Raw genomic sequence first — 21,929 nt, forward strand, 5'->3', positions numbered from 1 at the left:
TCTCCCTCCATACGGATTCTATAAAAAGATCCTTTTATTTATTTTTCAAAAGAGCTCTGATAACGGAGGAGGTTGGGAGGCTGGTGGCCGGGAAGAGGGACTGCGGCGTGAGGCTGTGTCTAGACTCCCTGAAACAGCCTCGGTACCTCATTAAGAGAGGCGCCACCAGCTTTTCAGCGAGGGAACCCAAGGTAATCGGGCAGAAAAAGGTGGCAGGTCTCCGTGGTGACGAGATGCTAATTGCTTCCCAGGCATTGCTGCTGCTAATTACTGTTTGTGCTGCAAATGCCTGTCATTGTGATGGGCGGCTTGTCAAGTGGAGGTGTCCATTGAGAGCTTTGGGAGTGCAGTGCACCTCTGCACAAATGCACATTTTCCCACCCCATACACACTTCACAGGTTCTGTGTGGGTGCAGATCCAGCATCTAGTTGGTGCTGGAGGGCTGGTTTTGCCCTTGGCACAACAGCGCCCCCCCAAGGGTAGCAGCCCCCTTGGCACCCACCCCACGGAATTCCTGGAATGGAGGGCTACCTTCCCTGATTGATCCCAGCCCTTGAAGACTGAACCTTTTTCTCCTTGGTCACTCTGCGTAACCAAGGGATATAAATGCGTATAAATGCATATAAATATGTTGTTGCTTAGTCGTGTCCGACTCTTCGTGACCCCCTGGACCAGAGCACGCCAGGTACTCCTGTCTTCCACTGCCTCCCGCAGTTTGGTCAAACTCATGTTCGTAGCTTTGAGAACACTGTCCAACCATCTCGTCCTCTGTCGTCCCCTTCTCCTTGGGCCCTCCATCTTTCCCAACATCAGGGTCTTTTCCAGGGAGTCTTCTCTTCTCCTGAGGTGGCCAAAGTATTGGAGTCTCAGCTTCAGGATCTGTCCTTCCAGTGAGCACTCAGGGCTGATTTCCTTCAGAATGGATCGATTTGATCTTCTTGCAGTCCATGGGACTCTCAAGAGTCTCCTCCAGCACCAGAATTCAAAAGCATCCATTCTTCGGCGATGAGCCTTCTTTATGATCCAGCTCTCACTTCCATACATCACTACTGGGAAATTTGTATGCCTGTTGTTTTTGTCCATGGAGTTTTCTTGGCAGGGATACTGGAGTGGCTTGCCGGTTCCTGCTCCAGGTGGATCACGTTTGGTCAAAACTCTCCACTATGACCTGTCCATCTTGGGTGGCCCTGCACGGCATAGCTCATATCTTCTCTGAGTTATTCAAGCCCCTTCGCCACGGCAAGGCAGTGATCCATGAAGGGGGCATATAAATATATATGCGTATAAATCAAGGGATTTATACCCCACCTTTGGACTTTAAAAGCTCTCAGTGTAGCTTACAGAACCAGATTCACATGACCGGATGGTTGGCATAAACATCAATTATAAAAAGTGCCTTTCTGCTGCTTTTTACATTTTATTTTTTTGTAATAGGAGGACACTGTGAATTACCCCGTATAGAAAAGAATAGGAGTATGTTGTGTAAACTGTGGGTGATGTGCTAAACCATGGCTCGGTGTTATGTGCGAATGGGCCCTGGTTAAAGATTGCTTCTCCGCCAAGGTTTGTACTTGGATTGTAAACCTTAGTTAACGATACTCATAGCGTGTTGCAGAAGGTGGGGGAAATAATGCAGGTGCAGTGGTGCCTCGCAAGACGAAATTAATCCGTTCTGCGAGTCTCTTTGTCTTGCAGTGTTTTCGTCTTGCGAAGCATGGCTATTAGCGGCTTAGCGGCTTTAAGAAAAAGGAAATAAACTCGCAAGAACTCGCAAGATGTTTCGTCTTGCGAAGCAAGCCCATAGGGAAATTCGTCTTGCGGAACGACTCAAAAAACGGAAAACCCTTTCGTCTAGCGAGTTTTTCATCTTGCAAGGCATTCGTCTTGCGGGGCACCACTGTACAGAAGTCTATTTGCTGGGTACCCTGTCAGCCAGAAGCAGTGAGTGGAAATAGAAATATTGAATTCTAATATTCACTGTATTTACTAATGAGGCCTAGTAATACTGAAGTTGGAAGGCTGACTGATATGCCCACAAGCTTTGGCTGACTGGCTAATAAAATAGTTATAATTGTGTAATCCCACCAGGTTTCACCACAGAACCCAGCTTCTTTTTAATGTTTGTGGTTGGCAATTGGTGGTGAGAATGGTTATAATACTGACGTCAGAAGGCTGGCTAATGTGTCCACAAGATGTGGGTGGTCTGTTGTTCCTCATAATTAGTATTCTCAATGAGAAGACAAGAAAACTGTGCCCTGCCTCCAGGCTGTTTTTCTGCCAGGGCTAGCAATTATGTTTATTATTTGTTTATTTCAACAATTTGCATACCGCTTAATCCGTCTTCTCTAAGGGGTATGCAGGAGACCTGATGCACCAGGACTGAAAATGAATACTTGTTGTTTTTACTTACTAAATTTCTCTGTCGCCCTTCATCCGAGGATCACAATATTGCAATTTGCAATATAAAAACACAAAAATACACATCATGTTCATAAGCAGTAACCTCCTCCCAGTTTAAAAGGTCATAGATTGTTTAATGAGCCAGAGGTCTGGGAGAAGAGGAATGTTTTTGCCTGGCACTGAATGATTTGTAGTGAAGGCACCAGGCGAGTCTACCTGGGGTGAGCGTTCTACAAAAAATCAGTTTTTAAAGCCTTCTTATTTTTTTATTTATTTTTAAAGTCTTGAATAAATGGCGGAAGTTCAACAGGGAGGGAGACCTCAGTGTGACCTCAGCTAGAAGCGCGTTCCATAATAATAATAATATTAATAAAAATAAATTTTATTTATATCCCGCCCTCCCCAGCCGAAGCTGGGCTCAGGGCGGCTAACAACAATAAGATAGTACAACATTCTAAAATCATTTCATTATAAAATTAATTCAAATCAAATTGATAGCAACCATTGGGCCAGAGCTCTGTGAAGATTGCCAAGGAGGGAGTCAAGCTGTGGCCTGGCCAAAGGCCTGGTGGAACAGCTCCGTCTTGCAGGCCCTGCGGAAAGATGTCAAGTCCCGCAGGGCCCTGGTCTCCTGTGACAGAGCGTTCCACCAGATCAGAGTCACAGCCGAGAAAGCCCTGGCTCTAGTTGAGGCCAGCCTAACCTCTCTGTGGCCTGGGACCTTCAAGATGTTTTTGTTTGAAGACCGTAAGTTCCTCTGTGGGGCATACCAGGAGAGACGGTCCCGTGGGTACGAAGGTCCTAGGCCGTATAGGGCCTGCAATAATAATAATAATAATAATAATAATAATAATAATAATAATAATAATACTGCAATAATAACTGCTCTCTCCATCTGGTGCATCTGAACTGGAGGGGACTGCCAACAGTGGCAGTGGGAAGGTTTTGGCTGACCTCTGTATTGCTGTAGAGCTTTTCCCCATAGGGCTGGATGTCAACCCTTGTTGCTTGTAGGGCAGGAAGTAAAAGAGCCCCGTCCAGGGCTAGAAGGAGGCGGGCCTGATCCTGAAGCCCTGAGCACACCCTCGCCTCCAACCTGGCAATTGTACCCTGTTGTGCCAGTTCAAGAGTTTCAGTCGTTATTGTTATACGCTAATTTTTTTTTTTAAATGGCTACCTTTCCACCGAATTTGCTTCTCCAGTGTTCCTGCTGAGGCTGTCTCATCTTCTTGATCCAAGTTTGGAATATGAGAAGCTTTTGGTGGATGGGTTGAGTTTTGCAAGGCTGTTAAAGGTAAAGGTAAAGATACCCCTGACCATTAGGTCCAGTTGCGGATGACTCTGGGGTTGCGGCGCTCATCTCACTTTACTGGCCAAGGGAGTCAGTGTACAGCTTCCGGGTCATGTGGCCAGCATGACTTAAGCTGCTTCTGGCGAACCAGAGCAGCACACGGAAACGCCGTTTGCCTTCCTGCCGGAGTGGTACCTATTTATCTACTTGCACTTGATGTGCTTTCAAACTGCTAGGTGGGCAGGAACTGGGACCGAGCAACGGGAGCTCATCCCGTTACGGGGATTCGAACCACTGACCTTCTGATCGGCAAGCCCTGGGCTCTGTGGTTTAACCCAAAGCGCCACCCACGTCCCTTGCAAGGCTGTTAGCTTCCTTTAACTAGAGGCAGGATCTTGCCTTGCAGCCGGAAGCTGGTGAATTGGAAACTGGATGTGCCTTGCTGTGGAAGGGGCATGCTAGATTTCTTCCACCTGTGAGAATCTCTCAACATCCGTGCGGGTAGGGTGGGGAGACAGAACCACTGTTTGGGGTGGAGGGAGGAGAAGATAATATATGTGCAAGCAGAGCTGTTTCGATGCTCATAGCAGGTCACAGGGCAGCCAGCCAGTCCTCCGGATCATCTGATGAGGCTGTTGGAACATTAACGGCCGTGCTTGCTGTGCTTTTGGAATGGGCTGGCAAGAACGTGTCCAGCATTCCCAAAAAGTGTCTTCCTGCTGGTCAAAAGCACAAGGCACAATGCTGACACGATTCCACGGGAGGGTGTATGTCCCTCCCGTTGCTTGCGAGTTCTGTTCTGGATGGGGATTGAGGGGACGTCAAACCAAAACAAAAAACCCAGTGCAGGGAAGAACTTGACCTTCAGCTCCCAAGAGGTGTATAGCAGCTGCCTCTGGCTCACCCAGTCAGCTGGACTCTTCCCCCCCCCCCCCGTGCCATGGCAGTTGTGGGTCAGGCCGGGAAGTCCCAGTGGCAAGGCCTTCAAGCAGTATTCGCCTGGCACTGGGTCCTAGGGGACCAAGCAAAGATTCAGGGAGCTGGTGTGCACATTTCACCTAAATAGCGACTCAAGTTGGACAGAGCCCAAGGGGCGAACCAGTTGCAGGCCGAGCTTAATTGGAAGTTGGTAGAAGAGGATGCGGGTGGCGCTGTGGGTTAAACTACAGAGCCTAGGACTTGCTGATCAGAAGGTCGGCGGTTCGAATCCCTGCAACGGGGTGAGCTCCCGTTGCTCGGTCCCTGCTCCTGCCAACCTAGCAGTTCGAAAGCGCAGCAAAGTGCAAGCAGATAAATAGGTACCGCTCTGGTGGGAAGGTAAACGGTGTTTCCGTGCGCTGCTCTGGTTCGCCAGAAGCGGCTTAGTCATGCTGGCCACAGGACCCAGAAGCTGTACGCTGGCTCCCTCGGCCAATAAAGCGAGATGAGCGCCGCAACCCCAGAGTCAGTCACAACTGGACCTAACGGTCAGGGGTCCCTTTACCTTTACCTAAAAGAGGATGGAGGACTAGAACGAAGATGTGGCAGTCAAGTCCTCTACTCTTGAATGTTTACATCGCTTACAAGGCTGCTGCAGCCGCCTCCTCCCATGTAAAGGGAGCTTACTAGCCTGTGATGCCTGCATCCTGCTCTTTTGCTTTCTGTTGCTATGTAAAGCTCTGCACCTGCCAAATGGCCTGGAATGTGGTCGATTTGGCAATGGCCCCTGTCTGATAACCCTCAGGCCATGGGTTCAAGGCGGACAAGAATTCTGAAACCCCAGGTGCTTTCCTGTGTTTGTGAGCCAGGAATTCTAGAGTTTGGCGGCAGCAGCTCCTGTGATTTGGAAGTGACGTGTAGGGGTGTGTTTTCCAAAAACAGAGGAACAAACGCACCTTTCAGTGGCACAAGTCTTGAGTCTTGCATGTTTTGACCCTGCCTGTCGGCTTCTCATTAAATCAGCATCAGATTAGCACATAGCCATAGTAAATATGCAGCCCAGGAGAGTTAAGTTCGTAGAGCAGGCCCACTTGTATTCAGTCACTGGCTAATGGTTTTCAAGGGACGTGGGTGGCGCTGTGGGTTAAACCACAGAGCCTAGGACTTGCCGATTAGAAGGTCCCAGCTCCTGCCAACCTAGTAGTTCGACAGCACATCAAAGTGCAAGTAGATAAATAGGTACCGCTCCGGCGGGAAGGTAAACGCCGTTTCCGTGTGCTGCTCTGGTTTGCCAGAAGCGGCTTAGTCCTGCTGGCCACATGACCCGGAAGCTGTACGCCGGCTCCCTCAGCCAATAAAGTGAGATGAGCGCCACAACCCCAGAGTTGGCTACGACTGGACCTAATCGTCAGGGGTCCCTTTACCTTTACCTAATGTTTTTGATGGAAATGGGCATAGCTGCTGAGCCTGCAGCCATTTTGGGGCTTCAGACAGGGGCAGCTACTAAGGTTCTGGGAAGCGCAAATCAGTGAATTGTGTCTCTCTTATTAAGCCTTGGGAACTCCCAACCATTGCATCTCAGCGTGATGTGTTAAGATGGGCTTCATGAGATGCAGTGAACATTACGCGGTGATTTCTGATTTCTTGAGTGCCTCTAGTCCTCGGCGACTTCTCCAAAGCCAGCGCCCATCCGCTTTGGTGGTGCTTGGCTGACAGTAGGTTTTGCTCAACTTCAAATGGGAAACTGTAGTTTGGGATTCCGCCACCCTTCCTTTCCATGTGTGAATGACAGAATTCAGGAGCGGAGCAACACACTGTGCTTTAGGGACCAGTGGCTTTCCACCAGAACAAAACTAGGGACATGCATGCCATTTTTTTAGTTGTTCAGTGCAACAACATTCCTTAAAATACTTTCATTTAGGCAAGCCTGTCCGGAAATGATTTGTTTTGATCTTCTTCTTTTTTTACAGTTAATTTTAATTACTTTTAAGTGTTTTCAACTTTTTTTATTGATCATTTTAATATTTCTTGTAAACCACTTAGAGGCTTCACTACAATCATATATAAGCTTTCTTAAGTAAATAAAAGATAACGGTGATAAAGGTTGCTAACATCTCCTTTGTTTGTCTCCATTGCAGGATTCATGAATAAAATTTTCCATCCCAATATTGACGAAGCGTAAGTGATTGAAGATGTTTTGTACTAAACAAAATTATTTAGGGGGGGTTATCTCTTAAACTCTGTGCATAGCTTCTTTTCTAATTCAGGAAGGGGAAGAGAATGGATATGTGATGAGTTAAGATATTTTTTTAAAAAAAGAAGGAAAGGTGGTGAAGACCAATTTATTCACCCTCTCTGTTGAGGATAAGGCAAGAAGTCAGGGGCTTACGCAAGTTTTCAAACGCCCTGCCCTTAGAGAACCCTTTCCATTTTCTGTTCTCTACTGGGGAGCTCCTTAATGTTTTAGAAGATTCTTGAGACTCAGTTTAGAGTTCCAGCATCAGGCAGGTTGCTCAGCCCGGGCACAGCTTTGGCTAAACCCTGTGCCCTGCAGGGCTAAATGGAAGATGAAGCGCTATGGCTTAAAATGGTAACCCAAGTTCATATTGTCTGGATTTATCCGTCTGTGTGGATAGGCATTTATATGTAATCCATGTAAACTGTGGCTTTGGGGGCCCTCTTGGTTAAGACTGGGTCAAATGCTCTAGCATACCTGTGGGCAGACTTCCAGCTTGCAGGATCAAAGTCTACCAACTGGAGCCAGAGGCAATAACAGCACATGCTCAGCCCTGGGACTCTTTTCAGTACCAGAAGTGAGCTGTCTCTTTACACAAAAAATCTACTCCTGAATTTTCCTTCCTTCCTTCCTTCCTTCCTTCCTTCCTTCCTTCCTTCCTTCCTTCCTTCCTTCCTTCTTTCTTGATTTTTCACCCCCCCCCCAAAAAAAAACAAACCCTTTACAGATTTTAACATAGACCATAAATTACTTTATCCGTTGTCTTCCCATCCTCCCCTTCCATGGTTCCCATATTTACCCTTGAATGCTGCGTAATTTCACGTAAACTATTCAATACATCCATTTTAACCTATTTATCTTAATAATTAACGCTGTTGCTCATATTTCAAGTCCTGCATCTTTCTTTCTTTTTTCTTTTCTTCTTCTTCTTCTTCTTCTTCTTCTTCTTCTTCTTCTTCTTCTTCCTCTCTCTCTCTCTCTCTCTCTCTCTCTCTCTCTCTCACACACACACACACACACACACACACCTTTCTGTGTTTCAGCAACTTAATTTAGGGGAAGGGAACTAGGTAAACCATTGGGTGCCATAAACCTTTCCAGTCTCCCAAAGGTCTTCCTGTAGATTCCAGTCTGCTTTTTTGCCCGCTTCCATGAAACGTACTGGGTGTTAATAGGGAAGGGAAGATCTGAACTCGTGCAGCCACTGTACCAGACCAGCACTGCCTAACTGCAAATGGAAATCAACCCTTGTTTGTCTCTTTCAGGTCAGGAACTGTATGTCTAGATGTAATTAATCAGACTTGGACAGCTCTCTATGGTGAGTTAAGAAATGTATGGCGTCGGTGGTTTTGTACTATACAAGGGGTGGATGCGCGCGCACACATATTTTAGCTTGTTGTCTGAGAGCACAGTCTTGCACATGTGCTTTGAAGTGTGCAGATTGCAAGAGTCCCCGCCCCCTTGCAACGCTGGCACCCATTTTAGGAACTCTTTCACCTTGAACAGGGACGCGGGTGGTGCTGTGGGTTAAAGCCTCAGCGCCTAGGACTTGCCGATCGCATGGTCAGCGGTTCGAATCCCCGCGGCGGGGTGCGCTCCCGTCGTTCGGTCCCAGCACCTGCCAACCTAGCAGTTCGAAAGCACCTCCAGGTGCAAGTAGATAAATAGGGACCGCTTACCAGCGGGAAGGTAAACGGCGTTCCGTGTGCTGCGCTGGCTCGCCAGATGCAGCTTTGTCACGCTGGCCACGTGACCCGGAAGTGTCTCCGGACAGCGCTGGCTCCCGGCCTATAGAGTGAGATGAGCGCACAACCCTAGAGTCTGTCAAGACTGGCCCGAACGGGCAGGGGTACATTTACCTTTTACCTTACTTCACCTTGAACATAGCACACTCTAGAATTTGGCATCCCAGGGGTTAATGCTCTCAAGGACAACAAAGATTACTTCAGTTACTTCTGTAGTACCAAAACAGAGTTGGCATATTCATTAACATTCATTAAAATGGTGTTAAACGAATTCAGCTGACATGCAGACCTTCACAAGCGGTACTCTAGCAATAGGATAGTTTTAAAAGAGTGAGCATTTACTTCCCCCACGTACAAAGGATGAGCAAATCCCTACTCAGCCTTGAAGCTCGCTGGGTGGCCAGTCACCAACCCGCAGCCTAACCTACCTCGCAAGGCTGTTGTGTGAGGATAATATGGAGATGCATGTACACCACACTGAACTCCTTGAAAGGAAGGCAGGAAATAATAGATTGATCAGTGGATAAGATTAGCTGCCCGGCCGTCTGGGTGAGGAGGGCCATCTTACTGGTTCCATCTTACTGGAATGGTAGGTCCTGTGAGGTGGGGGCACAGCCACTTTTGCCGAACAGATGTTGTAGTGGTAGTCGAGATCATGGCAAATGGCTCTCTCGAAGGCCAGCTTCAGGCGTTACACGTCAAATTCTTTTTGTGTTGCTGATTTTCAGATCTTACCAATATATTTGAGTCGTTCCTGCCCCAGTTGCTGGCGTACCCCAACCCCATAGATCCCCTTAATGGTGACGCGGCAGCCATGTACCTTCACCGACCAGAAGAATACAAACAGAAAATTAAAGGTAAGGGCTTTGGAAGCGCGAGAAACCATTAGCAGCCTGTCTTGGAACTTTGTCGCGGAGAGCATTTGGGTCTGAAGAACTCGGCACCGTCTTGTTTAAGCTGCGGCTTTGGCAAGCCAGTTGCTAACCTCCCAGGTGAAGGGAAGCAACGTCTAACTGAGGTGTCCATCTCACTTGGGAGAGGCCAGCTAGCCTTAAAAGGAAAGGCAGGGTGGGGAATCACCAGGCCTTATTTTGGGGAAAGGAGACTTATTCAGTTAAAAACAAGCAAAACAGGGCAACAAGCTTCAGTTTGGTGAACCAGTGTCTAGCGTGGTGGATTTCTTGTGTAACCACACCACAGTGATGTTTAAAGCAACTTTATTTGGTCGTAGCAAATAAATAAATTCAATTCAATAAATAAATAAATAGCAGTGGCGGCTGGGGAACCCACGAAAGGGGAGATCTCAGCACACCTCCTCCCAGCAACTCCTGCAGCCAAGCTGGTGCCAAACGTCTTCCTCTGCTTTCCTTTGGACCACATCAGTAAGGCGGGGGGGCAGCCCAGGACCTCCACACACGCTGCCCAGGCTTGCTCCCGGGAGACGTCACTTCAGTGCTACTAATGCAACGGTTTGACTTCATCCCCAAAGGCTCGCACTCCCTTGTCTCTCGAGACAGACAGATGCCAGCAACAGGCCTATAAATTGCACGGGCTTATAGAAAGGCATTCCCTCACCTTAGCCTTGCACACGTGTAGGGATTTTTCACTCTATAAGACGCACCAGACCATAAGACACACCTAGTTTTTGGAAGAGGAAAATGGGGTGGGGGAATTCTGAATCCCATAAGCCAGGACAGCCAGCGGGATCGCTGTTCAGCGATCCCGCTGGATGTCCTGGCTTATGGGATAGCCACGCGCAGCCTCTCGCGGGCAGGGGGAGCCTTCATCCCCTGCCCGGGAGAGGCTGTGTGCAGCTAAGGCTCCCCCAAGAGCCACGCTCCCTTTAAAGAGTGCGCGGAGCGTGTGTCCCAAGGAGGGAAAAGCCCCCAAGAGCCTCACACACGCTCCACGCGGCTCTTTAAAGGGAGCGCTGAGCAGAGCCTCCCGCCTGCATTTGCTCCATAAGACACACACACATTTCCCCTTACTTTTTAGGAGGGGGGAAGTGCGTCTTGTAGAGCGAAAAATACGGTAAGTCGCAATCTCATAGGCAGAGTAGGCCTGGATTGAGCTGAATGCTCAGTTCAGTGCGGATAACAGGGAGGCCGCTTTATCTCAGGCTAGCTCAAGGCTGGGATTTTCCCGCACAAACCTTCTTGACGCATTCGTAATAGAGTGTGAACAAGCAGATTCTTCCAAGGATATCCTTTTACACTCCCTTTGATGGTTTTTACAGGTTGTGGGATGCGGGTGGCATTGTGGTGTAAACCACTGAGCCTTGGGCTTGTCGATCAGAAGGTCGGCGGTTCGAATCCCTGCGACGGGGTGAGCTCCCGTTGCTCAGTCCCAGCTCCTGCCAACCTAGCAGTTCGAAAGCACATCAAAGTCCAAGTAGATAAATAGGTACTGCTCCAGCGGGACAGTAAACAGCTTTTCCGTGCGCTGCTCTGGTTTCTCCAGAAGTGGCTTAGTCATGCTGGCCACATGACCCGGAAAAACTGTCTGCGGACAAACGCTGGCTCCCTCGGCCAGTAAAGCGAGATGAGTGCTGCAATTCCAGAGTCCTTTACCTTTACCTTTTACAGGCTGTAGGTTATCCAAAGCAGGTGCTATAACTTCCACTACACTAGCTAGGGGAGAGAGAAGAATTGCCCCCAGCCCAAGATGTGTGCAAGACTGGTGAGAGAAGGAACTAATGGACAGCTGTGTCCTTTTCCCTGCTACACCACTGAGTATGCAACATCAAAATCAATCTGGGACTTCCACAGCAACTCCCCATCATCACTGCCACTATGAAAATATCCCTTGTTTTAGCTTTGCTATGCACGACATTGGCTGGTAGACCCGGGGTGCCCTGCCACACCTCTCCCCACACACCCCAGCTGCGTGACAGGCAGGCAGCTACAAGCTGGGAGTTGCTCAGGCACTGACATGATGCAAAGAGCTTTCTGGCGACAGTGGCGCTTAAAAATAGCCTCCGCGCCAATGCCTTGAGTTGCAGCAGCTCCTCTGCGCTGGGAGACAAGGTTCTGTAAATGCATAATTTATCTCGTCTTCCCTTTTTAACTGACGGAGCCGTAGAAGTCGTTCTGGTATACCCCTGGGGGAGGGACCACAAGGCCCCGTTGCTTTAGAGGAATCAGCCCACAATGTGTTGGAGCTAGAATTCAAGAAACTTGCCTCTTAACAGGTCTCAGCAGTTGATGGTCAGTGACAAGTACTTCTGTGACGGTTGCCTTCTCCAGTTCTCTAGAGAGAGGCAATTGCGCTTAGGCCTGCTCAGACGGATTCTGACACAGCTGGGCCACATTTTGGAGAAGCAGGCAGCAATCTTTAGTAGCCGTTCCTCCTCCCGGGTCTCTCTCGGGTGCAGAGTGAGCTCTTGTCCCACCGGCACTGAGAGGCAGGCTGTGAGATTTAGGCCTCATTTACGTAGATACGACACCTGCAGGCCGCTGAGCATCTTTTCTTAACATGGAGCTTCACACATCCTTCCTGGCATATATAGTAATTGGTGCAGCTTCCTAAAACTGGAAGCCCTTTTTTGCTGAATGGCTTTTTTAAGGAAGGAATATGGGCTGTGGGTTGTTCTGACACACACCAAAACGCATATTTGAGAGTCTGAGGCGATGAATGGAGCTGTCCTAGGAGATTTGCACCCAGCGGCTAGTTCTGAGCATCACCCAGCGCATTGAGAACACGCAGAGAGCCCTGCTAGATTACTTGACACAGAGGGAACCGGTGGACTGTACCACTTCAGAGCTCAGGAGGAGGGTGCGTGCCACTTTCCTGAATGCTCTCCTGTGTAAAACAAAACACAGAATACTGATTTCCTGGGAGCTCCCCTGTCTGCTCCCCACCTGTCCTGCTGCTCCCCCACCATTGGTGCTCCTAACTTCCTGGAATCCATCCTCCCATATTTATAGTTAGACACCAGGCTTTAAAAACTCATGTCTTGACTCTGTCGTTTTCCCGCTAACTGGTCTCATTCCACTATCTCTTCTGCCCCCCCTCCTCTCCCCAGTCCTTGTGTCTCTTGGTCTGTCTTAGGCCCCTCCCCTCAGGCTTGCAATATCTGCCTTCTGTCCTGTTTGATGTCCAGCACCCAGAACACGCATGTGCTTTAGAAATAATTCAGAAACGTGTTTCTGCACCTCCCTTCAGTTTTGAAGGTTTCTACCCTCTCCATTCATTTACGGTGTGCTCTGCTGAGCCTTTCCTCGCTCTTCTCACCCCCTCCAGCTTCAGGACCTTTCTGTGTTTTGCACAGAGATGCGTTCCCAAGCCGAGCACGTCATGAGAGTCCCAGCTGTCTTACGCCAGTGATGGTGTACTGGTTAGAGCAGGGGTGTCAAACTCAAATTCTCAAATTCATCGGGGGCCGCATCAGCAGTTTGGTCACCCTCAAAGGGCCGGTTGTATCTGTAGGACTTACAGTACAGGAGAGAAGGTAGCCGTTGGATCTGTCACATCACAGGATGGCATGCGCTCAATATAAAAACAAGTGGAGGTTTCCTGGATGCATGTAAAGTGGAGGTTTCCTGTGTAGAATGGCCGACGCCGCTAGAGGGCAGACGTTCTCTGGCTTGTAGGCTGCCGCGCATGCGCTGAAGAGGCGGCTTTCTTGTGTAAAAAAAAAAAAAAGCGAGAATAAAAGGTGAAGGCTGGCGGCCGGCGGCGGCTACATGGGCCACATGACGAGGTCTGGCGGGCTGGATTCGGCCCGTGGGCCTTGTGTTTGACACCCGTGGGTTAGAGCATCGGACCAGGACCTGAGACACCATGGTTGAAATCCCCACTCTGCCACAAAGCTCGCTGGGTGACTTTGCAGGGACCTTAAGCCTAAACCAGCCTTTCTCAACCTGTGGTTCCCCAGATGTTGTTGAACTACAACTCCCATCACTCCTAGCTAGCAAGGCCGGAGCTCAGGGATGTTGGGAGTTGTAGTCCAACAACATCTAGGGACCCACAGGTGGAGAACCGCTGGGCCCCCACCCTACCTGGCTAGGGTCAAATAAGGAGGGGGAGAACCAGTTACAGGAACTCTTTGGAGAGGAAGGTGGGGTTATAACTGCAGTAGATAAATAAATACACAGGAAGGCACTAAAGCACAGAAAAACGGGTAAGGTTATCACAGGTGCAAATGTTGACTGTTTTTTTATTATTATTATTATTTCTTAAATCTTGCTTTTAAAGATTTTTCAGACAAGTACTAATGTTTGAGCAAGGGCTTGTCGTTGCTGAAATCTGGGGGTCGTTTTGGTGGGCGGGCACGTGCAGGCATGTCGAAAAAGCACATTAAGGTGTCGAGAAGCAGTTTGTGGTCTGCTTAGCCCTGTTGTTTTGAGGGACCTCAGGGTGTTCCTTTAGTGTTTATGTTGATCGTCCCTCTTTTTCTTCCCCTGCCCCCCCCCACCTTTCTCTTTCCCCCCATCCAGAATACATTCAGAAATATGCAACAGAGGAAGCGCTAAAAGAGCAGGAAGAAGGCACTGGGGACAGCTCTTCGGAGAGCTCCATGTCTGACTTTTCAGAGGACGAGGCCCAGGATATGGAGTTGTAGTAGAAGCAGCACCCTGCTTTTCAGAGAGACTGACTTCCTAACCCCGCGCTGAGAAGCAGACTATAATATTCATATTTAAACAAAGCAATTTTTTATTACTAAACAAGGTTTTTATGAATAATAGCATTGAGATATATATACATATATATATATCACCCTTTAGATCTTGGTTTCTTTTGGTCATTTCTCAGAGCCCAAAAGTGCATCGTAGCGCATTTCCCACATTCCACTCGGTAGCAATATGCAGCCCATATGCATGCGAGGGATCCGTTTATAATTCCATTTGAGCAAAGGCAACTTGTGGGCTACTGAACTGTCAACCTAAAAAACAAAACACACAAAAAAACAGCTGCTTTGCTAGGGAGAGGGTCTGGATGTTCCCTTTTTTTTTTCCTCCCTGCCCCCCACTTTTATTATCATTATTATTATTATTAATGGTTCCAAAGATGGCAGGACACCCTCAGATGCAAAAGCCGAGCAGCGCTTGCAGAACGTCGGAGAGAAATATTGGGGGATAAACGCCAGAGGCAGCGAAGTCGGAAAGGTGCTCTTTCGATTCAGCCCGGCCGCTTTACACTTTAAACGGAGTTGCATTTTTAAGAAACGAAACACCGCCGCCAGAATACGCCGAATTCTTCGAAGTGGTTCTGACAAAGGCGCCTTTCTTTGGCTTAAAGAACATTTTGCGCGGACTTCCTGCCCTGCCGCTAGAGACTGGCGATTGGTCCGGTTTGCTCGGGGGACCTTTTGAAAACCTGCGACTGGACAGTCAAAAGTCAACTTTACTGGTCTGGATCCTCGGTGCCCGTCTGCCTCTGTCGCTGTTACCACTCTTAAGGGACAGAAAGCAAGCAGAGTCCAACTTTGGCTTAGCTTTCCTGGAACGCGTCACACCCAATCCATTTTTGGCCCCACTGTTAAAACCACTGGCAGTTGTGATTATTCCACTCATTGACGTCTCTTCAAGCACTGTGCCCATGGCCTCCTGCGGAGAGGTCTTCTTACAAGTCGGATTTGTCAAGAGTGCTGCAAGCCCATGGACAGTTTCAGTGCCCCCCACCCCACACCGAGTTGCCGCTGATCACGACTCCATCGGTGGTCTCCCAAGTTTGCTAGTTCCTTCCTTCCTTTGCTCACTTGTGGCCCTTCCGTAAAGCAGGCCAGACAATCTAGGAAAATCCAGTATAATGGGCTTGGGAAGTGCTTTTTTTGTTGTTTTGGAAGGGGAATTGATAATAAGAGTGCTGGTTTCAGAGATTTTCTTCCGAATTAGATTCTTCCTCCCTTTTCATTTCTTGGGCGTTTTTTGAACACACAAATGTTCCTTCTCTCTTCCCCTCCACCCCGTCCCCCCTCCCCAAAAAACGGAATGGTAAGAGAACCCCCCCTCATACGTTGAATGCCTACCTGGGATGCTGACGTTACTTGAACATGGATAACGGCAAGGAAAACGCCCGACGAGATGTGGATTTTGCAATCTGGACATTACCTCTGATGTATTTGTAAAGAGTTTTTTTTTTCCTTTTCCTTTTTGGACAGGATATGGGGAGGGCAGTTTTGGTGCAATGTCTGTGGGTGGGGTGGGATGGGGGCAGTGAACGGAATTGGAACTCGGGTGACGTGAGCAGAATTCTGAATATCAAGCCAAGCCCAGTCCGTTGTATTTCCTCCCCAGGTTCCCCTGAAACGCCGTCAGAATTTTGTGGATTGTTCTGGGGTGCGAGGGGAAGACGCGTCGAGAGAGTACAATCTTAAAGCCTAATCAGTTTGCTTTCCCCCCCTTTTGAAAAGATCTTATGTAAAGTAGAATTTAACTTTGGCATGATCATTTTCCTTTAATAAAGCAAAAGCATACCAAGAAGTTGAATTACGGGCATGAAGAAAAAACAACAACAAACAAGAACCTTTTATTTTCTTTCTTTCTTTCTAAATTAAAAAAACAAAACAGTAATGTGGTTATAGTAGCTGAGCTGAAGTTCTCTCCTTTAAGCAAGTATGGCTTGTTGGGGGGGGGCAGGCGGGTTAGTATTAATATGGGACATGTAACTCTGTGCCATTTCCTTTACTCTGGAGGAGCGTGGGGAGAGCTATGTTACTGCCGCAGGACTCCTGAGACCAGCCTTCACCAACCTCGTGCCTTCCAGAGGTCGATGGACTACAGTTCCCATCAGCCCCTGCCAGCGTGCCGGCTGAGGCTGATGAGAGTTGTAGTCCCAGCAACCTGCGGAGGGCACCAGGTTGGCGAAGTTGGCCTTACAGATGCTCTCTGCTTGTGTGGTGGCCTCTTAGGTGCTATTTAGGTCTAGATTTTGAGTGCTGAGGTGGCAGTGGTGATGGTGGTACCAATTTAAACGAAATAAATTGTATTTTTTCAATATTGTATATACAAATATTAGTGTTCTAATTCCCTTTACTTTACGCAGGTAACTTTTTCCTTGGAAAAAAATCTCAATCCTGGTGCACAGTCAGTTTTTAACAACTCTGACGTACACAGCTCTTCGCTCCTAAGCAAACACCCGTTCTTGATTTCAACAGTCCTGGCTTTTAAATTAAACGCGCGGAAGCGGTTCCAAATGCAGACACGGTCCGTGTTCAGTGGAATCCCACCCACCCCCAAGAAAAGGCAACACTGACTCTCCTCTCTACCCCCCCCCCAACATCCACACACTTCGCCCCTGGGGTGCAAAAGACCCATTTTCCGCAATTCCTGTTTGATCGGACCCCTTGTTTGTGTGTTGCAGTTGCAAAGATCTCTTCGGCTGCATTTACTTTCCGGGTGTCAGGGAAGGCTGGCAAAATGCCCTTAGTGGAATGGGATCCACCTGGAAAGAAGCATTTGTGAGGACCGACCTTATGAGTTAACTAGACCAGGCTCCCTTCTCTGGTACCACTGATCTAAGCGCAGTTCCTTCTGTCCCCCTCTCTCTTTTGTCGGCCTGCCAAGATCCCCTTTGCTCGCAGAGCTGCTTCTCTCTCAGCCAGACCCAGACGGAAAGGCCACTTCCAGTCGCCAGCCCCCTTCCGAAACGCCCGCGTTCCTTTTGAAAACCACCTTTCAGGCTTCAGACCCGACTCCCGACGCAGCCGCCCCTGGGAAGCTGCAAAGCTGTGTGTGTTTGTTGTGAGTTGCCTTGTTAACGTGAACACACTCTGATGGGATCTCAAGTGCTTGCACCGGCTGTTGCCCTTCTCCCTCCCCACCCATAAAAGTCCGTTGTGCTTTTTGAGTGTTTCGGCACCGGTAGACGAAACTTCCCACATTGACCTTGGCGTTTGATCTGCTCCCCTTCTCAAAATGCCTCTTAAATCACCCACGGAGACATCCCTCCGAAGCACAGTTTTTATCCCACTCTGCCCTCCGTGCCAGTCTCCCAAGTCCACCTGTCGACCTTCTGTTAGTTGTTCTTGCCACACCATCTTGTGCTTGATATAAGAGCGTGGGGACCTGGAAACGGAGGCAGAGAGCAGCATGGATCAGAGTGGCGCAGGGTTTTACCCAGGTGACGTTTGGTGGCGAAAGCAAATGGCCCTGGAGTTTTTCGTTGGCTAGCTCAGCTTGTAGAAAAACCCCAAAGCTCCCCGGCTTGTGTGGTCGGTTGATATTTTCCTACCTTTGGGGCAGCGGGTGGGAACTCCCACAACGAAAAGGGGGTTCGTAGGGGAGGGGGTGAAGCTTTTCTCCTCTTGGAGAGGGGTCCATGCTAGCTTTCTGCATCTAGATCTGGAACGGATAAAGTAGCTAAACGTGTGGAGTGTCCGAAGGCGACTCCTGTGATCTGAGCGTGCGCTGGTTTTATATAAATATATATATAATATTTTCTCGCTCGCTCGCTTCCTTTTGCTCGTCTGAGTTGCTGTGGCACCTTGGAGCCAGAAGTCTCTTGCCGCATGAGAAATGGCCATTTTCCTTCCTTCCCCACCTTTTCTTTTACTGACTGTGTTTGGTACATATTGTGTGAATACTTGAAGAGGCGAAGCTGGGCATCCAGCCCCTTTCCATTCGAGTCCTTGCTTTGATTTCCTTCGGGGTTTTTTTTTTTTTGTTGGTTTGTCCCCCCCCCCCATTTTCGTTTCCGCTTCCTCTCTTATACCCCCCGCCCCCCCCCAATCCTCTTTGCATTGTGATGATGTTAGTGGGCATGCCTGGCGCCACGGCAATTGCCTCTTCTAAGAATTATAACCTCTCAAAATAGTTGTGTATAATTAAAGAAACTGTAAACTTTTTTAAAAAATAAAATATGTATATACCTTGGCCCCTCGACTGGTAATTGCCCCAGGAGAGAGAGAGAGAGAGATATTGGGGGTGTGGGTCACTGCTGCTGCTGCTGCTGACGCTTCGTGGGGCTTTTAAAAATTTGGAATAAATTGCATCTCTCCCTCCCCGCCACAACCACTTTCTGATTCCGTGGCACCACCCTATTTCTCTCCTAACTCGATATACACTACTGATATACGCATTCCCTAAAACGAGGTCCCAATCGGTGGGTTGGGTGTACTTTTTGTGACAAATGCACATTTGCTCTGGCTCTGCCTATAACCTTACAAGGAGGCAGGAGGGCAATGTGGAGGAAACGGGATAGTGAAGACGATGAATGGATTTTTGTATATTGATTCGGAAGTTGCCAGCACAGAACTTTCATTGTCCCCCACTGTTTTGGGTTGTTGTTTTTTTTTTGTGTGTGTGTTTTTGAAGAATGTAGAATCCTAGAATTGCAGAGTTGAAAGAGGCCACAAGGTTCGCAGGAATCTTTTGCCCGACATGGGGTTTGAACTGACGTCCCTGAGATAAGAGTCTCATGCTTTACAGACCGAATTATCCCAGCCCAATATGTAAGTGACCACTTAAAAAAAACCAAATTGTTACTTGTTATGGTCACAGATGGGAACTGGCAGGGCGCAAGCGCAGGGCAAATTGCAATGCTGGAATTCTTAAGAGTTGTGCTAGCCCAATGCTCAACAAAATGATAACTCAAAATCATCTGAACATCCAAAATCATTTGAACAACAGCTCAACATCCACTTTGCTGGCCTGGCCTGATGTGGGTTGTTGTCATCGTTGATTAACACACACAAAAATCGTTTTTTGCCATGGTAACTCAAAGCGACTTACATACACACCATAAAAATATCTAAAAGGCAAATTTTTAAAACTGCATAAACCTGCCCATGCAAAAAGGCCTCAGTTAAAAGCCAAAAGGCCTGATGAATATACTTTTTGCCTGGTGCCTAAGTTGTGCATTGATGGTGCCAAGCCAGCCTCCCTTGGGGAAGGCATTCCATAAGATCGGAGCCACCACTAAGAAGGTCTGTTCCTGCCAGGTCTCCACCTAGACCTCTCATGGAGGAGGCCTCAGATGACAATGGCAGGATCTGGGTTGGTTCCTGTGTGGAGAGGCAGTCCCTGAGGTGCTGGGATCCCGAACCACAAAGGACTTTAGAGATCCAAACCAGCATTGGAAACTCGCTGGCAGCTCGTACATCAAGACCAGGATTGGTTGCTGTCTAAAATAATCTGGATGGCATTCGGTTTGAATGACCATTTGAAGCCACACCTGCCATCCCTTCTGGTTGGTTTGCTTTTTCAAATACTCAGTCCTCCTGCCTTCACACTCCTTAGGCTTCGATCGCAGGAGTCATGCTTCTTCTTTCAAGAACAGCTGTGTTTTCTGCCGAGACCTTTCCTTCCTGGCGGAAGGGCAATGCGCTGCACTTCTCTGTTGTTTTTGACTCTGCACACGTTCCTAGATCTTGCGCCACCTGCCTGAAGAGGCACGACCTTCGGAAGGAGCACAGGAAGATGTCTTGCATGTGATCAGGCTGCTTGTCCCATCTAGCCCCATGTTGTCTACTCAGTCTGGCAGCCACTGTCCTGGGCCTCAGGAAGAAAAGTCTCTGCCATTGCCAGCTGCCTGAGAACTTGTGCTGAAGGTTCCAGGGGTTGCTAAGTGGGATCTTCTGGGTGTCCTGAATGGGGTAGCTGTGCCCCTGAAGGACCAGGTGCGCAGCCTGGGAGTCATTTGGGACTCACAGCTGTCCACGGAGGCACAGGTCAATTCTGTGTCCAGGGCAGCTGTCTGCCAGCTCCATCTGGTACGCAGGGTGAGACCCTCCCTGCCTGCGGACTGTCTCTCCAGAGTGGTGCATGCTCTGGTTATCTCCCGCTTGGACTATTGCAATGTGCTCTATGTGGGGCTATCTTTGAAGGTGACCTGGAAACTACAATTAATCCAGAATGCAGCAGTTAGACTGGTGACTGGGAGCAGCCGCTGAGATAACACCAGTCTTGAAAGACCTACATTGGCTCCCAGTACAATTCAAAATGTTGGTGCTGACCTTGAAAGCCCTAAACGGCCTCGGCCCAGTATACCTGAAGGAGCGTCTCCACCCCCATCGTTCAGCCCGGACACGGAGGTCCAGTGCCGGGTGCCTTCTGGCGGTTCCCTCCCTGCGAGAATTGAGGTTGCAGGGAACCAGGCAGAGGGCCTTCTCAGTGGTGGCGCCCGCCCTGTGGAACACCCTTTGTCAGACGTCAAGGAAATAGACAACTATCTGACTTTTAGAAGACATCTGAAGGCAGCCCTGTTTAGGGAAGTTTTTAGTGTCTGATGTTTTATTGTATTTTTAATATTTTGTTGGAAGCTGCCCAGAGTGGCTGGGGAAACCCAGCCAGATGGGCGGGATATTATTATTATTATTATTATTATTATTATTATTATTATTATTATTATTAAAGACAAGTCTTCTAAGTCTTGCCATTTGGCATTAGCGGAGCTCTGAGATGGCTGAATTGTAGTCCCTCTACATCAGGAGAGTCACAACTCCCATAATCATTCACCATGCTACCTGGGGCTGATGGGACTCTCAACTCTCTGGAAGACAACAGATGAGTCACCCTTACAGGTCAGGATCTTAAAAGGTGTCAGGGTGAGGCAGGGCTGGATTTCGGTTTGATGAGGCCCTCAGCTCCTGAAGATAATGGGGCCCTTTATATGTCCAGCTGTCCTTCGCCAACAACAAATTGCTGCTGTTTTTTATGTTGAATATATGCTATATGGGGGACGCGGGTGGCGCTGTGGGTAAAAGCCTCAGCGCCTAGGGCTTGCCGATCGAAAGGTCGGCGGTTCGAATCCCTGCGGCGGGGTGCGCTCCCGTTGCTCGGTCCCAGCGCCTGCCAACCTAGCAGTTCGAAAGCACCCCCGGGTGCAAGTAGATAAATAGGGACAGCTTACTGGCGGGAAGGTAAACGGTGTTTCCGTGTGCTGCGCTGGCTTGCCAGATGCAGCTTTGTCACGCTGGGCACGTGACCCGGAAGTGTCTCCGGACAGCGCTGGCCCCTGGCCTCTTAAGTTAGATGGGCGCACAACCCCAGAGTCTGGCAAGACTGGTCCGTACGGGCAGGGGTACCTTTACCTTTTACTTTTATATGCTATATGGCGATTTATGGACCTAATAGGTATCTAAAGCCATTTGCACATAACAAAATATGTATTTTATCATAAAATACATATTTTATGTAGGCACCCTATATATAGAAATGAGCAAACCAGTGATGTTTTAGGGAGCAGGCTAGCAGGCGGGGCCCATGACTTACATCATAGGAGCCTACACAACACAAAGCACTGTTGCTGTATGTAGGTTTTATTTTCTTTTTTTATATTATATTTTGGAAAAGTACATCCAGGTTTTCCCTTTAAATTTTTTGAGGGCCCCCAAGAGAGTGGGGCCCTAAGCTATAGCTTGTCTAGCTTATACGTAAATCCGGCACTGGGGTCAGG

At 48.6% G+C, this 21,929-nt stretch overlaps 1 protein-coding gene across 1 annotated transcript in view; it reads left to right on the plus strand.

Moving 5' to 3' along the window:
- Window positions 1–18,406, plus strand: part of UBE2H (ubiquitin conjugating enzyme E2 H) — a 71,139-nt gene extending 52,733 nt beyond the window's left edge. Inside the window, exons 4-7 of the mRNA XM_028747810.2 lie at window positions 6,749–6,788; window positions 8,112–8,164; window positions 9,320–9,448; window positions 14,030–18,406. Coding sequence (XP_028603643.1) covers window positions 6,749–6,788; window positions 8,112–8,164; window positions 9,320–9,448; window positions 14,030–14,154 — 347 coding nt within the window. The 3' untranslated portion in view covers window positions 14,155–18,406. The remainder of the gene's footprint in view (window positions 1–6,748; window positions 6,789–8,111; window positions 8,165–9,319; window positions 9,449–14,029) is intronic.
- The last annotated feature ends 3,523 nt before the right edge of the window (window positions 18,407–21,929 follow it).

The sequence above is a fragment of the Podarcis muralis genome, chromosome 10 (genome assembly GCF_964188315.1).
Source record: "Podarcis muralis chromosome 10, rPodMur119.hap1.1, whole genome shotgun sequence".
Lineage (NCBI taxonomy): Eukaryota > Metazoa > Chordata > Lepidosauria > Squamata > Lacertidae > Podarcis > Podarcis muralis.